General features: G+C 41.7%; 1 protein-coding gene across 16 annotated transcripts in view; it reads left to right on the top strand.

Annotated features, from left to right (window-relative positions):
- zbtb38 (zinc finger and BTB domain containing 38) overlaps positions 1-12971 on the top strand; it is a 143608-nt gene extending 130637 nt beyond the window's left edge. For all 16 annotated transcript variants that reach the window (XM_087993296.1, XM_043702816.2, XM_087993292.1 and 13 more), the window contains one exon: positions 7795-12971. In XM_087993296.1, coding sequence (XP_087849422.1) covers positions 7804-11955 — 4152 coding nt within the window. In that variant the 5' untranslated portion in view covers positions 7795-7803 and the 3' untranslated portion in view covers positions 11956-12971. The remainder of the gene's footprint in view (positions 1-7794) is intronic.
- Positions 12972-18429: the final 5458 nt, after the last annotated feature.

Genomic DNA, 18429 nt, shown 5'->3' with positions numbered 1-18429 from the left:
CTGGAGTGTAAGAGGTTGTAAGTGACCTTTATAGAGGTTTATAAAATCATGAGGGGCACAGATAAGGTGAATGACACTGATTTATTCCCTAAGGTGGGGGAGTTCAAACCAAAGGGGTATATTTTTAAGGTAAGAGGGGAAAAAGTTAAAAAGGATATGAGGAGCAACTTTTTCTTAACACCATGGTTGGTATGTGGAATGAACTGACAAAGGATGCAGGAACAGTTACATTTAAAAGACATTTGGATAGGTACATGAATAGGAAAGGTTTGGAGGGATATGGGCCAAACACAGGCAGGTGGGACTAGTTTAGTTTGGGAACATGGTCAGGTGGACTAGTTGGTCTGCTTTTATGCAGACCAACTAGTCCACCTTAATTCATGTCATTTATCCTCTCCAATTGGGAATTCTTGAGCAGATGAAATAATTATTTATCCTTGCGCAATATATCTTAATGAACAGATTTTGTGTTGTTTTAGAACAGATAAGAATTTAGTTTGTACATTAGAAGCTAAGAATCATGATTACATGGTATGTTATAGAGATAAAGGAAAATATTGTTACTACCTCATTGAAGTAGTATCACAATGGTGCATTATTATGTAATATTATGAACACAACGTTTTGCTTTAACTCTCAAACACCAGCTGACTAGGCTACCAAGAGTTAATTGATATACATAAAAGGGAAGAAGTTCCTTTTAATGTTACAGATTATTTAAAAGGGATGTTAAGTAACTATTTCGAGAAATATGACACTGCCATTGAACTTCTGCCAGAAAATCTGATACAAATTAAGGCATGGTTAGTTAATGCCCTTCCAGCTTTGACTTAGTGGTTCAAAGAATTGAGAAGATTAAAAGGGGATATTTACATTATCAAAATAATTGATGGGATAATTTAGAGGATTGGCATACAGTTGGAATACAGATTCATCCTTGAGTTCATCTTATGTCACATGCTCCTGTGTTAATAATGTAGTGTATTTTAATTTTTTTACAATTCAATTTGTTAAATGGAGAGAACACAACAGTTAAACATGGAATTGATGTTACTTAACAAGAATTTAATTAATTGTGAGAATAATATTAGTCATACATTAATAGTCAGATTGACTGGATTCAAATACTTACCCTTGAGAAGGAATTCAATCACTGTTTGTAATCAAATTCACTTGGAGTTTCAGAATCAAAGGAGGGTTTGTGGTCATTAGAGTCATAAAGATGTACAGCACGGAAACAGATCCTTAGGATCAACTCATCCATGCCGATCAGATATCCCAACCTAATCTAGTCCCATTTGTCAGCACCTGGGCCACATATCCCTTTAAACCCTTCCTATTCATGTACCCATCTAGATGCCTTTTAAATGTTTCAATTGTACCAGCCTCCACCACTTCCTCTGGCAGCTCATTCCATACTCGAACCACCCTCTGTGCAAAAAAGTTGTCCCTTATGTCCCTTTTAAATCTTTCCCCTCTCACCTTAAACCTATGTCCTCTAGTTTAGGACTCCCCCACTCCAGGGAAAAGACCTTGACTATTTCCCCTATCCATGCCCCTCATGATCTTATAAACATTTATAAGGTCACTCCTCAGCCTCCCAACACTCTAGGGAAAACAGCCCCAGCTTATTCAGCTCTCCCTTTAGCCCAAACCCTCCAACTCTGGCAACATTGTTGTAAATCTTTTCTGAACCTTTTCAAGTTTTACAACATCCTTCCAATAGCAAGGAGACCCAGAATTTCTCACAGGTTAAGCCACTTTTGGAATACTATGTCCTGTATAGCCACAACATGATCTCCCAACTCTTATACTCAGTGCTCTGACCAATAAAGGAAAGCATACCAAATGCCGCCTTCACTATTCTTTCTACCTGCGACTTCACTTTGAAGGAACTGTGAACGTACACTCCAAGGTCTCTTTGTTCAGCAACACTGTACAGGACCTTACCATTAAAAGTATAAGCCCTGCCCTGATTTGCCTTTCCAAAAAACTGCAACTTACATTTATCTAAATTAAACTCCAGGTGCCACTCCTCGGCCCATTGGCCCAGCTGATCAAGATCCCGTTGTACTCTGAGCTGTCCATGACACCTCCAATTTTGGTGTCATCTGCAAACTTACTAACTATACCTCCTGTGTTCACATTCAAATCATTTATATAAATGACAAAAAGCACCAACCCTTATGGCAAACCACTGGTCACAGGCCTCCAGTCTAAAAAGCAACCCTCCACCACCACCCTCTGGCTCTAACTTTGAGCCAATTCTATTTCCAAATGGCTAGTTCTCCATGAATTCCGTATGATCTAATCTTGCTAACCAGTCTACCATGAGGAACCTTGTCAAAAACCTTACTGAAGTCCATATAGATCACGTCTGCCGCTCTTCCCTCATCAGTCCTCTTCGTTATTTCTTCAAAACACTAATCAAGTTAGTGACACATGATCTTCTATGCACAAAGCCATGTTGACTATCCGTATTCAGTCCTTGGCTATCCAAATATATGTAAATCCTGTCCCTCAAGATTCTCTCCAACAATTTGCCCATCACTGATGTCAGGCTCACTGGTCTATAGTTCCCTGCCTTTTCCTTACTACTTTCAGGGTAGTCAGCAGCGGAAATGGCTATTAGATACGAGCTATAATCAAACATGCTGGGGACTTTGGTCAAGCTAGTTTAAGCACTGACCTAGGATAAAACTGCAACAAGGAGATGACGTGACCTGCAGTTTCCTGTGTTGACCAATTAAGGGACACCATAATGGATTCACTCGACATACTGGCACCATTACCTTGTATCGAGCATGAATTGTGACATTTATGACTTGGTATAAACATTTGGGAGTTGTTTACCAGCAAACTCCAGTGGTTGGGATTGAACACTGTGGTCAAATTTCAGGCAATTCATTCACTGAGTTTCTGGAAGACTTGGCATAAATTTAACAGCACAAAGGGCTTTCCTCCTCTGCAAGCACTCGAGATCTACGTTTAGAGTCATAAAGATGTCCAGCACAGAAACAGACCCTTCAGTCCAACTTGCCCATGCCAACAAGATATGCTAAATTAATCTAGTCGCATTTGCCAGCATTTGGCCCATATCTTTCTAAACCTTTCCCACCCATGTATTCATCCAGATGCCTTTTAAATGTTGTAATTGTACCAGCCTCTACCATTTCCTCTGGCATTCTATACACACACCACCCTCTGCATGAAAAGATTCCTTTTAAATTTTTACCCAATCACTTTAAACCTATGCCATCTGGATTTGGACTCCCCCACCCCAGGGAATAGACTTTATCTAATTACCCTATCCATGCCCCTCATGATTTTATAATCCTCTATAAGGTCACTCCTCAGCCTCCAACACCCCAGGGAAAACAGCCCCAACCTATTCAGCCTTTTCCTCTAGGTCAAACTTTCCAACCCTGGCAACATCCTTATCAATCCTTTCCGAACCCTTTCAAGTTTCACAACATCCTTCCTATAGCAGGGAGACCAGAATTGAATGCAATATTCTAAAAGTGGCCTAACCAATGTCTCTGAAGTTTCTTGATTTGTTACAGTAAAATCCTGAACACAAGATTCAATTTCTTGTGTCATCCTCTCAACTATAACGAGAAAATCTCTATAGTGATTGTGAGACGATATGCTTTTCAAACTATTGGTGTATTTCATGTAATGACTGTCCATCTTCCAGTAAAAACTTTGACCACCTACTTACATTGAATGACTTGTTAATGAAAATACATATTTAAACTTAACTTTAATGCTCTTTTTAAAATTATTGGCCTTTGGGCATGAAATTGAATATATGTGTTGATGCTAAGTGCACTATATTATATTAATAACTAATATGCCTTATCCAATTGAGCTTCGAAATTGACGTTTCAGGCAAAAGCCCCCTTTATTCCTGATGAAGGGCTTTTGCCCAAAACGTCGATTTCGAAGCTCCTTGGTTGCTGCCTGAACTGCTGTGCTCTTCCAGCACCACTAATCCAGAATCTGGTTTCCAGCATCTGCAGTCATTGTTTTTACCTTATCCAATTGAGTTCCCTCTAAGCAGAAAAAGCAACAAACCTGCAAATGCTCTACCACTGACTGTTTGTGCAATTTGCCAACATTTATTTATGAATAAGATTAATGTCACAATGACTGGATAATCAGTGTTTTTTCATGTTGTTGATATGAGCGACATACAGTATTGGCCAGGTCACCAGGAACAACTCTCCAAGTCAAAGGTAACTGGGGATGGATAAGACATCTGCTGCAAACAAAACACAAAATGCTCAAGAAACTCAGCAGGTCAGGCAGCATTTATACAGACAGTAAACAGTTAACATTTCAAGTCCAGTGACCTTTCTTCAGAACATCTGGCCTGACCAGCGTCACCCATTCCATCACAATAATAGAAACATACAAATTTCTGTTTGCTTTATATTGGGAAGACAAAATGCAGGCTGGGCAAACACTTCATAGAACACCTACATTCTGTCTGCAAACAATGACCCTGAGCTTCCTGTTGCCTGTCACTTCAACAGACCACCTGTTCTCTGGCCAACATCTCCTCAGGCTTGCTGTAGTGCTCCAGTGAAGCTCAGGGTCAGCTGGAGGAACAGCACTTTGTTTTCTGCTTGGGGACTGTGCAGCATTAACAGGACTCCGTATTGAGGTCAATAATTTTACAGCCTGAGCAGCTTCTCCCGTAAGTCCTTTCCTCAAACCCCACATACCAGACTTCATCATCACATGGCTGCTACCACAAAAAAAATTGTCCGTTACTAATGGTCCTTATTAGCAACTATTCATTCTCCCAGGCTGACCTCTACCAATTCCTTTGTCTGCCCAAATGTTTCCTCTCTCTGGGCTCCATCTCGACCTATTGTTTACTCATCCCCTAAACCCCCTCACCCCTCCCCATTTTAGTATATACAACAACCTTTTCCTAGCTATATAATCAGTTCTGAAGAAGGGTCACTGAACCCAAAATATTATTTTTTTTCTTTCTCGCTACAGATGCTGCCAGACCTGCTGAGATTTTCCAGAAATTTCTGTTGTGGTTGTTGATAAAAATTTCTGTCTTTGTTCCATGTAAAGGTAGGGACTGCGGATATAGAGATGCTCCAGACCTCCAACGCGGGGGCGGCACGGTGGCACAGTGGTTAGCACTGCTGCCTCACAGCGCCAGAGACCCGGGTTCAATTCCCGCCTCAGGCAACTGACTGTGTGGAGTTTGCACATTCTCCCCGTGTCTGCGTGGGTTTCCTCCAGGTGCTCCGGTTTCCTCCCACAGTCCAAAGATGTGCAGGTCAGGTGAATTGGCCATGCTAAATTGCCCGTAGTGTTAGGTAAGGGGTAAATGTAGGGGTATGGGTGGTTTGCGCTTCGGCGGGGCGGTGTGGACTTGTTGGCCCGAAGGGCCTGTTTCCACACTGTAAAGTAATCTAATCTAATCTTAATCTAAAACGCTTTTTTCTCCCCCTGCAATTTGTTTGTGTTTCACATCTCATGATGATATTCTTTCTAAGTTTTGTACCCCCTTCCCTATTGTTGAAGTTCACCTCTAAGCTCCTGCAGAAAATGTGCCTCTCTTGGTTTTTTGTATCGAAACATAAGGAAGGGTAGATCACTTGCCAACAAAGGAAAGGATGCAGAGTTGGAATGTCCAATCTTGTGGAAGCTGGCTTCTCTACAGGCTTTCACTCACTGTCAATTTTGGGAGGCCCAGCTTGTCCTGGAGAGTCCTGGTGACAGCACCAAGGAGAAAAAAGAACATAGGAGCAGGAGCCTTTGAGCCTGCTCCACCAATCAATAAGATCATAGCTGATCTTCTCATGGACTCAGCTCCACTTACCTGTCCACTCACTATCACCCTTAATTCCTTTACTGTTCAAAAATCTATCTATCTTTGTCTTAAAAACATTCAACGACATAGTTCCAACTGTTTCACTAGGCAGGGGAGTTCCACAGATTCGCAACCATTTTGGGTGAAGAAATTCCTCCTCAATTCAGTCCTAAATCTGTTCCCCCCCTCATTTGAGGCTATGCTCCCTAATCCTAGTTTCACCCACCAGTGGAAACAATCTCCCTGCTTCTCTCTTATAAAATTATGAAGGGAAGAAATATATTTCTATAAGACCCTCCCCCAATCATTCTTCTAAATACCAATGAAGTCTACTCAATCTCTCCTCGTAAGCCAACTGTCTCCATTCCAGAATTATCCTGGTGAACCTCCTCTGCACCACTTCCGGTGCCAATATATCTTTTCTCGAGTAAGGAGACCAAAACTGTACATAGTACTCCAGGTGTAGCTTATCAGCACCCTACATAGCTGCAACATAACCCCTCTGATTTTAAACTCCATCCATCTAGCAATGAAGGACAATATTCCCTTTGCCTTAATTACCTACTGCACCTCCAAATCAACTTTTTTATGATTCATGCAGCAGCATTTAAATAGTAGTCCATTTTGCTGTTTGTCCTACCAAAATGAATGACCTCACATCTACCAGCATCGTACTCCATCTGCCAGGCCCTTGCCATTCACTTAACTTATCTATATCCCTCTGCAGACTTTCAGTGTCCTCCACACACTTTACTCTAGTACTCATTTTAGTGGCATCTGTGAACTTTGACATACTGCATTTGGTCCTCAACTCCGAATCATCTATGTAAATTGTAAACAAGGGGCCGCACAGTGGCTCAGTGGTTAGCACTGCTGCCTTCCAGTGCCAAGGACCTGGGTTCGATTCCCGCCTCGGGTGACTGTCTGTGTGGAGTTTGCACATTCTACCCGTATCTGCGTGGGTTTCCTCCGGGTGCTCCGGTTTCCTCCCACTGCCCAAAGATGTGCAGGTTAGGTAAATTGGCTGTGCTAAATTGCCCAGAGTGATAAGTGCATGGGTAAATATAGGGTAGGGAAATGAGTCTGTGTGGGTTACTCTTCAGAGAGCTGGCGTGGACTTGTTGGGCCGAAGGGACTGTATCCATCCTGTAGGGAATCTAATCTAATCGCGGTCCCAACACTGCTCCCTGAGGCACACCATTAGCTACTGATCGCCAGCCAGAAAAACAACTATTTATCCCCACTTTTTGCTTTATATTAGTTAGTTGTGTTAGGTCGAGGTGGGTAAATACCAGGAGTCTCAATATGAAGGTACTCTTACATGGTACTATGCTGGATCCTTCAGAGAGCCTGCAGAATTTAGTAGTTCCAAGAAAATGTGTAAGTGTAGGAGGTGAGGGGTTTGAAGTGAATGTGGGTGCTCCAGCATTTGGAGGGTTTCTTTATATTAGGGTGGGGTTTTGTGGGGGAGGATGCTGGTGGTGGTGGTGAAGGAGCCTGGCTGACCATCCCCAGATTGCAGTTGGGTTCTAGTCTCACTCAGTCTGAGCGATGTCCAAAAAATTCCATCAGCTCCACGGGGAGAATGGCCCAAGATTAGAGCCTTTGGTGTGGAGAGTGTGTCTATACTTCATCCAGTACCACATTCATGAGTTCCACCAAGCATCACCAAAAGTAATTTAGTTTTGTCAGGTATCGTTTGATATAAAGTGTATATTTATAAATTAGAAGGAAGTCTAAAGTAAGTTTCAGATCACCTGGTTAGATGAACAACAGAATAACACTCCTGTTTTACATTAACACCATTAAAATTGAGGATAAAGTTTCAGTCTATTATACCCTGATTTTAGTTATAGCTACAGACATGAGATCCACATTGATCCCTGATCTGCACTTGATCAGAGTTGACTCAGTTTCTAATGCTGACTTGAATTCATTTATTTTCTTTCTAGAAGATTGCCATGCCTTCAAGTACAGATATGATGGACAACTCCCACAGCCAGACTGTCCTTTGCTGCTTGAATGAACAACGCACCAAAGGAGTCTTTTGTGATGTAACCATTGTTGTGGAGGACGCCAAGTTTAAAGCCCACAAAAATGTCTTGGCAGCAGCTAGCATTTACTTTAAAAACCTCTTTTCGAGCCAGGAGTTGTGGTTGGTTGGCCATATTCTGGAGCTGCCTGACTTCAAGGCAGATGTGTTTGCAGAAATACTGCATTTCATCTACAGTGCAAAGGTAGCTATCAAAGGGTATGAGAGAGTTCAAGAACTTGTTGATGCTGGGAAAAGATTAGGTATATCATTTTTGGAAAATCTGATGCCTATTCCTCAGCAACACATTGAGTCTGTAAATGCACTACGCAGTTATTCACCTAACTCTTCTCAGTCAGTTTCTCCTGCTTCCACCCTCTCTTTGCCAACTAGCATTACGAATCTCAAAGCAGAGGTCTGCAATGCTGTGAGTGATAAAGGCAATGAAGACTTCCCTTTTGTAAATGGACCTCGAATCACAAATGCGTTTTCAATTTTTGACATGCAAGCTGGCAGTGACATGTATTTTCCAGTTGACTTAACAACCAATGTCAACAAAAAAGCAACTGAATCTGATAAGCTGTCCATGGTATGTGTTGGCCAGGATGCAAATGGCACACTGCAGATACCTGCTCAAACTTTTGCTGAACATTCCTATGCTGTATCATCATCTCGAAAAGATCAGCAAAATGTTGATCCTCCTTCTGATCTTCAAGTGAGGAAACCTACAGAAGAAAATGAAAAATCTTTGTGCAATATTAATAGCAATACTGCTGATTCTGGAGCTACACAGGAGATGCAGTTGCAAGACCAAATTTCCAAAACTCCACAAACACTGTACACTGCCAGCTCCACTGGCTTCAATGTTTTACGATTTAACTTGAATGCTTTGCAAACTGCAAATGATAGTAGCCCAGTAAATGTTGTGCCAGCTACTGGTCCATTAAATGGACCTAACGTAGAGACAAGGGAAACTGAAGGTGGACATACTGATGTAGAAAGAGCTTCTGCTAAGGAAAACATGAGCAAATTAGTATCTAATACTGTTTGGTCTGAAACTGTGCCAGCAGTACCATGCCAAACTCCTTACAATTGTAAATATTGTCCACGATCTTTTAGTACTCGAGTATCATTGAATGTTCATTCCCAAATCCACACAACACTTTTGGAGAAGCCTTTATCTTGTAGGCACTGTGGTAAACCATTCGTTCATCTGAAGAGGCTACAAACTCATGAGCATCTTTGCAGAGGACCAGGAACATCTTTGTCTGATCGTGAATCAACTGATGAGCAAGTGGAGAATATTTGCAGCGACAATGAAGTTGCAAGTGGTGAGGAAGATCGAAATTCAATCTCCCATGCTTTAGAATTAGAATCTTCCAACAAACGCCCATTGAAATTGGTGCGGTCAAGGAGAGGCAACAGCTCCCCAGAACCAGAACACTTTGTGAAAGTTGTTGAGGGACACATTTTATACTTTTGCAGTGTCTGCAAACGTTCCTATGTAACTCTGTCCAGCTTAAAGAGACATGCCAATGTTCATTCTTGGCGGCGAACATATCCCTGTCACTACTGCAATAAGGTATTTGCATTAGCTGAATATCGTACTAAACATGAAATATGGCACACTGGGGAGAGACGCTATCAGTGCATCTTTTGTTTAGAGACCTTTATGACCTATTATACTTTGAAAACCCATCAGAAATCATTTCATGGCATTGATCCAGGTCTTCCCACAAACAAGAAAGCAACAAGTGGTGGATATAGAGCCAAGATGTATCCATTCAAACTTTACAGGCTTCTACCTATGAAACTACAAAAAAGACCTTACAAAACATACACTAGATCTTCCCCAGAAAACTGCAAAGATAATAAAGTTGTTGGAGTTTCTTCAAGTGATGAAAATGCCAGTTCTCTTGACATCACTAATTTTTCCATTGGTAGCTTATCATCTACTTCAGAGCATTTGCAGGACAAGTTGCTATCTTCAGAAGTTATGCCTTCACAGCAGTCTTCTCTTTGCGCACCAGGATCCTTCCTCACAGAAACATCTGAAAGTAGTGCAAGAGAAGCATGCCACATGTCTGAATGTGAAGATGGCAGTCTTTCCATTGGTTGCCATCTTAATAAACCCTTACTTCCTTGCACTTCAACAGAAAATGAAGCCTATGATAACGATAAAGATAATGCTGAAATTGGGCAACAAGGGTTGGCCACTAATGTAAACAATACAGGTCTTTCTGTTATTAACTATGGGCACACCGCTCCCTCTGTTATAATGCACAGCAATAGGGTTTCATCTGTTATAAAACATGGAAATGCATTTTCTTCAGTCATTACATACAACCATGGAGTACAGTCTGGCAATGATATTCATCACTCACGTTCACAGACCAATTTGAGCAACGATTCTTTGGATACAAATCCAAGGAAAAATATTTCTAAAGATTGTGTTAGATTTCAGAAAAAAAGTACATACAAAAAGGGAAATGGACAAATCACAGAACCAGCTGCTACACCAAAAAATCATTCAAGCACTTTTTCTGGAGGATGTCGAACAGAAACTTATATTGCAAAACCAGCCTTCCCTGGAACCTCCACAGATAATCAAGTAGCTCCGCTTTGCCAAATTACAGTGAAGATCGGGGACAAAGCAGTGGTACAAAGACAAATTACTGAATCCAGACAGTTCCATAGAAAAGGTAGAAAACCTAAATACATGATTCCAAATGAAGAAAAGATGGTCCAGGATATTAAAAAAGAAGAAAGTGAAGAACAAATTAACAAGTCACCTAGTTACACAGATCCTATTGGAAGCATTGCAGATCCTGCTGGAGGCATTGAAACATGTGATGAAATGAGTGATCATGACTCAAATGACAAACTTTGGAGACCATACTATTCATATAAACCAAAAAAGAGACCTAAAGGGTTTAATAAACTGAGAAAATCTAGATGGAAGAAAAATGGTGGATGCAATGTTGATAGCCTCTCTATTCCAATTCCTGCTATCAGAGAAGAACAGAATTTTGACATCCTAAAAGGAATTGCTATAAACAAAGAGAGTAATGATGTATCTCAAGAATCTAATTGTACACTTGGTGATAAATTAAAAGATCCTGAAGAAGTGAAAAGACAACCAAAAAGCCATTTAACAACAAAGCCTCATTCATGTAGTATTTGCACAAAATCATTTCCAAACTCTTCTACGTTGAAAATGCATATGAGATGTCATACAGGTGAACAACCATTCTCCTGCAAATCCTGTGGCCGACGGTTTTCGGTCCAAGGAAACCTCCACAAACATGAACGCATCCATATGGGTGTTAAAGAATTTATTTGCCTCTACTGCAACAAGGCCTTCACTTTGAGTGAAACTCTTAAAAAGCATGAAAGGATCCACACTGGGGAAAAGCGGTACCGCTGTCATTTCTGCCCTCGGCGTTTCCTTTACCTGACAACAAAGAAGAATCATGAGCAAAGACACTTGGAAAGAAAGCGTGCTCAGCAGGTAGGAAAGGAGCATGTTTGTTTCCAGTGTTTTAAAGTTTGCAAAACAGCTGCTGCACTTGGTATGCACCAAAAAAAGCACTTAATAAAGGTTCCTGGTTGTGAGGATGCAGAAGGATCGAAGAACTACCAAAGTGATCTCCATACAAATGTGACTTGTCCAACTGTAGCCGAATCTAAACTTAAAAATAGGACAGAGGCAGAGAACAAACTGAAATTGGCAACTACTACAGGTAACTGTGAACAGAATCTCAGTTCACGCAACACAGAACTTAGCCCTGATTACGGCCAACCTGAACTGCCAATCGTTCAAACTAATAATACAAAATACACATGGTCAAGTGCGCATGACATCAATGCAGATCCTTTACGGAGTTCGCTACCACAAAATAGTGAGAACATTTGGCAGATTCACCAGCAAAATCTAGACATTAATCTGCCTATTTGCAGAAATGTTTCTTATCAGTGTGAGAATAGCAACAGAGATGATGGCAGATTTGCTTTCTATCAACATTCTTCTAAAATGTTTTATACTCATCAGGGCGAGGGGATGGTGTACAAAGCCATGTAAAAAAGGCTCAGTCGTGAGAATTTAGTGCTTTCTTCTGCTGTAGAGTGGAATATCATTGAAACTCAGAATGTTTAAGTTAAAAGCATATTATTGTGCTTAAGAAATTGTGCTGCAGGAGATTATGAAGGTATTAAAGGCAAAATTCTCAATGGGAAAGGAAGTAAGTTTCTTGGTTTTTTTTTCAAGTTATTTTCTTGAAGGAAATAAATATCACGTTTTCTCCTCAAACACTGATTTCTCAGTTGTTTCTGAAAATTTCCCTTGCTTTAAGGATCATTATGTTGAAACTTTTTAAATGCATCTAAGTTTTATGGCTGTGAGATGTTTATTGAAGCTTTCAATGCAGAGAAGCATGCTCACATGGCACTGGTTTAAGCAGAATCAAGTTGGATACCAAATTAAACTTATTTTCAAAGTTGGAGCAAATAGTGTTAATGCAAAGCATCCGTCCAAGATATTTAACTTCTAAAATAGCAAAAATCATGACAACTCGTAGCAGTCTTGTATGTACAGATACATATATGTATATTTGTGTATATATATCTGTCTCTTTCATTACAGTAAGATACAACTTTAGATATGTGATGTAAACTGTGTCCACAAGTACCATTTTCCCTCCTCCTGCACAGTGACATTTAACTGTATTTAGATCGAGTTTAAAAAAAACTGTTACGTCAGTTGACTCTATCTCAGAGTGTAACATGCTTTAGTTTGTATTTTTTTGCCCAGAAAATAGTGTTTGAAACATTTAAGGAGTTTTCCTAATGTACATGTTGGCAATAACTTGAAATTCAATTCTATAAATGTGTGACTGTTGTTGGATTAATGTTTCATGTAACGAATGTAAAGGAATTTGTCAAACTAAGGGTTTTTTTTTGGGAGGGTGGTGTGGAAGGGGAAAGGTAATTTTTTTTTGTGTTAAAAGGATATGATCACTGTAGATGCCACTGATGGAATTAATTTGATGTAATAAAGCAAATTAAACAATATAATTTTTTTAGCTTTCCTTGTTGAAATGTGATGTTTTGATTTATTTTCCATATTTTTATTTTCCATTCATTACAGGTCATGATATCAACAGTAAATAAATCTTCATGACATGATATCAGTTTTCCTGACCGTCGATCACAAATAAACGACCCCTTTTTAATATTGATGTTATAGAATCATTCAACACAGAAACAGAACCTCCAATCCAACTAGTCTATGCTGAACATAATCCCAATTAAACTAGTCTCACCTGCCTGCTGCTGGTCCATATTCCTCCAAACCTTTTCTATTCATGTACTTATCAAAGTGTCTTTTTAAATGTTGTAATTGTGCCTGCATCATATCTGAAGACTTCAATCACATCACCCTGTTAACCTTCTAAATCCTACAGAAAACATGCCTAATTTGAATAGTCTCTCCTCCTAGTCTAACACCGGTCAGCTCAGGTAAAGTCTTTTTAACTTTCCTCTTTAGTCTTACAGCGGTTGAGATGGCAGTTAGGGCAGTCACATGTTCCTCCTGCAGGATATGGGAGCTCAGGGAGACTTCCATCGTCCCTGATGACCACACGTGTGAGAAGTGCACCCAGCTGCAGTTCCTGGGAGACCATGGTGGGGAGCTGGAGCTGGATGCACTCTGGATCATCCGAGATGCTGAGCGCTTCACAGATAGGAGTTTTAGTGAGGTGGTCACATCTAAGGTGCAGCAGAAAGTAGCTGGGTGACCACTAGGAAAGGCAAAGGGAGTAGGCAGAGAATGCAGGAATCCCACGTGGCTTTTCCCTTTGAAAGCAAGTCTACCATTTTGGATACTGTTGGAGGGGATGACTGTTCAGGGGAAAGCAGCTACAAACGCCTCTGAGGTACAGTGGGAAAGGGTTAAGTTAAACAGGACCTTCATGATAGGAGACTTGATAGTTAGGGGGACAGACAGGAGTTTCTGTGCCCGCAAATGGGTTTCTAGGATGGTGTGTTGCCTCCCGGGGCCAGGGTCCAGGATGCCTTGGAGCGACTGCAGAATGACCTCCAGGGGGAGGGTGAACAGCCAGAAGTTATTGTGCATGTTGGCATAAATGACATGGGGAGAACTAGGGGTGAGGTCCTGCGGAGTGAGTATAGAGAGGTAGGAAAAATGTGAAAATCCAGGACCTCGTCGGTAGGAATCTCCAAGTTACTTCTAGTGTCATGTGCTAGTGAGGGTAAGAACAGGAGGATATGGCAGATGAATGTATGGCTAAAGAATTGGTGCAGAGGGCAGGGATTCAGATTTTTCGATCATTGGGATCTTTTGTGGGGCAGAGGTGACCTGTTCAAGAGGGATGGTTACATCTGAACTCAAGGGGGACTAATATCTTGGCGGCCAGGTTTGCTGGTGCTGCAAGGGAGGGTTTAAACTCAATTGCCGGGGGGGGGTGGGATTCTCAACAGCATGGAGGCAAGTGCAAGGCTGGAAGGAGATACAGCAATCAGAAATAGTAACATGAAGGGACAGGTCAGGCTGGAACATGACTCCCAGTAGATTAAATAATTCAAATTCAGTTAGTGATCAGGAACAACAGGATGTGACTGTAAGTGAGGCAGGTAGGGGGATTCTGAGTTCAGAACTGGAGTAGCCTCAGCCCTTGACCTTGTCCAACAGGTATGAGATTCTTGCTCCCAGTACGGATGAGGAAAAGGGCTGTGGACAGGATGAGCCAGCTGACCAAGGCACCATGGTACAGAAGGCCATTCAAGAGGGGGGAGCAAAAAGACAAGTAGTTGTTATAGAGGATTCTATGATGAGGGGGACAGATAGTATCCTTTGCAAGCCAGATCAGGAGTCCCGCATGGTGTGTTGCCTGCCCGGTGCCAGGGTGCAGGACATCTCTGACCGGCTTGTGAGGATATTGGAGCAGGAAGAAGATCCAGTTGTTGTGGTCCACGTTGGGACTAACAACATAGGCAAGGCTAGGAAGGAGGACCTGTTTGAGGAGTATCAAGCACTAGGCAGGAAATTGAAGAACAGGTCCTCAAGGGTCATAATCTTTGGATTACTGCCTGACCCACGTGCTAATTGGCATAGGGATATGAAAATTAGGGAAGTAAACATGTGGCTGAGAGATTGGTGTCGGAAAGCTGGATTCCATTTTGGGGACATTGGCATCAGTTTTAGAATCGGGGCAATCTGTACCGATGGAACAGTCTCCACCTGAACTGATCTGGAACCAGTGTTCTGGTGAAAAGGATAAATAGAGTGGTCACTAGACTTTAAACTTGAGTCCAGGGAAAGGGAAAGCAACAGGGAGTATTGAGTCAAGTAGAAAGATTAGCAGCAGGTTAGCATGTGTGCAGGGTTTAATTTCAAGGCAGACTAGGAATGAAGCAAATAGGAAGGATTAACTTAGGACATATCCTCATGATTTCCAACATTTCTAGTAATAAGAAAATTAGCATTAAGGCACTTTACCTGAATGCTCATAGTATTCATAACAAAGTAGATGTATTAACTGCACAAATCATTGTTATTCATTATGATGTGGTAAGCATCACAGAGATGTGATTGCAGAGGGTTCAGGACAGGCAGTTAAACATCCAAGACCATCTAACCTACACTATTCCATTATCATCCATATGTTTATCCTATGACCTTTTAAATGCCCTTAATGTTGGTGAGTCCACTACTGTTGAAGGCAGTGTGTTCCACGCCCCTACTATTCTCTTGAGTAAAGAAACTACCTCTGATATCTGTCCTATATCTATCACCCCTCAATTTAAAGCTATTCCTTCGTGTTAGCCATCACCATCCGAGGAAAAGGCTCTCACTGTCCACCACATCTAATCCTCTTGTATGCCTGTATTAATTAGCCTCTTAACCTTCTTCTCTCTAACGAAAACAGCCTCAAGTCCCTCAGCCTTTCCTTGTAAGACCTTCCCTCCATACCAGGCAATATCCTGGTAAATCTCCTCTCCACCCTTTCCAAAGCTTCCACATCCTTCCTATAATGCAGTGACCAGAACTGTACGCAATACTAGCCGCACCGGAGTTTTGTACAGCTGCAACATGACCTTGTGGCTCCAAAACTCAATCCCTCTACCAATAAAAGCTAACATACCTTATGCCATCTTAACAACCTTATCAACCTGGGAGGCAACTTTCAGAGATCTATGTACATAGACACCGAGATCTCTCTGCTCATCTAGACTACCAAGAATCTTACCATTAGCCCAGTATTCTGTATTCCTGTTGTTCCTTCCAAAGTGAATAACTTCATACTTTTCCACATTAAACTCCATTTGCCACCTCTCAGCACAGCTCTGCAGCTTATCCATGTTCCTCTATTACCTGCAACATCCTTCCACACTGTTCACAATTCCATCGACCTTAGTGTCAACTGCAAATTTAGTAACCCATCCTTCTATGCCCTCATCCAGTGGCCCAAAAACAGATCCTTGTGGTACACCACTTGTAAATGAACTCCAGGATGAATATTTCCCATCAACCACCACTTCTGTCTTCTTACAACTAGCCAATTTCTGATCTAAACTGCTAAATCACCCCCAAAATCATGCCTCCCTATTTTCTGCAATAGCCTACTATGGGGGAACCATATACACCACACCAACTGCTTAACCCTCATCCACCTGTTTGGTCACCTTCTCAAAGAACTTAGTAAGGTTTGTGAGGCACGGCCAACCCTTCACAAAACCATGTTGACTATCTGAAATCAAATTATTCCTCTCCAGATGATTACAAATCCTATCTCTTATAACCTTTTCCAACACTTTACTCACAACCGAAGTAACGCTCACTGGGTCTATAATTACCAGGGTTGTCTCTACTCCCTTTCTTGAATAAGGGCACATTTGCTTCCTCCAGTCTTCTGGCACTATTCCTGTTGGCAATGACGACATAAAGATCAAAGCCAAATGCTCTGCAATCTCCTCTCTACCGTCTGAGAGAATCCTAGGAAAAATCCCATCTGGTCCAGGGGACTTAGCTATTTTCACACTTTTCAGAATCGCTAACACCATCTCCTTCTGCACCTCAATCCTGTCTAGTCTAATAGCCTATATCTCAGTATTCTCCTCGACAACAATGTCTGCTTCCTGTGTTAATACTGATGAAAAATGTTCATTTAGCACCTCTCCTATCTCTTCAGACTCCACACACAATGTCTCACTACGTCCTCGACTGGCCCTAATCTTACCCTGATCATTCTTTTATTCCTGACATACCTATAGAAAGCTTTAGGGATTTTTTGATCCGCTCTACCAAAGACTTCTCATGTCCCCTCCTGGCTCTTCTAAGCTCTCCCTTGGTGATATCTTGGAGGCAGTCCATATCACAGTAGAGGAGATGGGCTTTAGATTGGATTCACATTTTGGCGCAACATCAAGGGCTGAAGGGCCTGTACTGCGCTGTCATGTTCTATTTTCAATGTCCTGCCCTATTTCCCAAGAATCGGTCGAGCTTTGTCCCTTCCTGAGTAGGGCCTTCTATAGATTAGATTACTTACAGTGTGGAAACAGGCCCTTTGGCTCAACAAGTCCACACCGACCCTCTGAAGAGCAACCCACCCAGGCCCATTCTCCTACATTTACCCCTTCACCTAACGCTATTTAGCATAGCCAATTCACCTAACCTGCACGTTTTTGGATTGTGGGAGGAAACCAGAGCACCGGGAGGAAACCCATGCAGAACACAGAGGAGAATGTGCAAACTCCACACACATAGTTGCCCGAGGTGGGAATTGAATCCGGGTCTCTGATGCTGTGAGGCAGCAGTGCTAAACACTGTGCCACCGTGCTACCCACTACTTAAGGAAACTTTCCTGAACTCACTTATCAAATTCCATCCCCCCCAAGCCCTTAATGCACTGGCAGTCCTAGTCTATGTTAGGAAAATTAATATCCCCTACTATGACAACCCTATTGCTCCTGCAAAACTCCCCAATCTCCCAGCATATTTGTTCCTCTAATTTCCGTTGAGTATTCGGGTGCCTATAGAACAGCCCATGCCTTCTTATTTCTTAGTTTCACCCACAAAGCCTCACTAGATCATCCTTCAATTATTTTATCTCTGGTTAATGTTGTAATACTCTCTTTAATTAAAAAATGTAACTCCCGCTCCCCCCCTTCCACCACCTTTGTCTCGTCCAATGTACCCTGGTACATTAAGCTACCAGTCCTGTCCCTCCCATAGCCATGTTTCTGTAATGGCTATAATATCCTAGTCTCACATACCTATCCATGCCCTGAGTTAATCGGCCTTACCTGTCAACCCTCTTGCATTGAAATAAATGCAATTTAATCCAACAGGCATTCCTTGCTCCCTGTCATAAGACCATAAGACATAGGAGTGGAAGTAAGGCCATTTGGTCAATTGAGTCCACTCCACTATTTAATCATGGCTGATGGGCATTTCAACTCCACTTACCCGCACTCTCCCCTTAGTCCTTAATTCCTTGCAAGATCAAGAATTTATCAATCTCTGCCTTGAAAACAT

Source organism: Chiloscyllium plagiosum, unplaced genomic scaffold (assembly GCF_037043375.1).
Source record: "Chiloscyllium plagiosum isolate Xiang-an unplaced genomic scaffold, Cpla_swu_hap1 HiC_scaffold_13, whole genome shotgun sequence".
Lineage (NCBI taxonomy): Eukaryota > Metazoa > Chordata > Chondrichthyes > Orectolobiformes > Hemiscylliidae > Chiloscyllium > Chiloscyllium plagiosum.
This window is presented reverse-complemented; position numbering and strand designations above follow the sequence as displayed.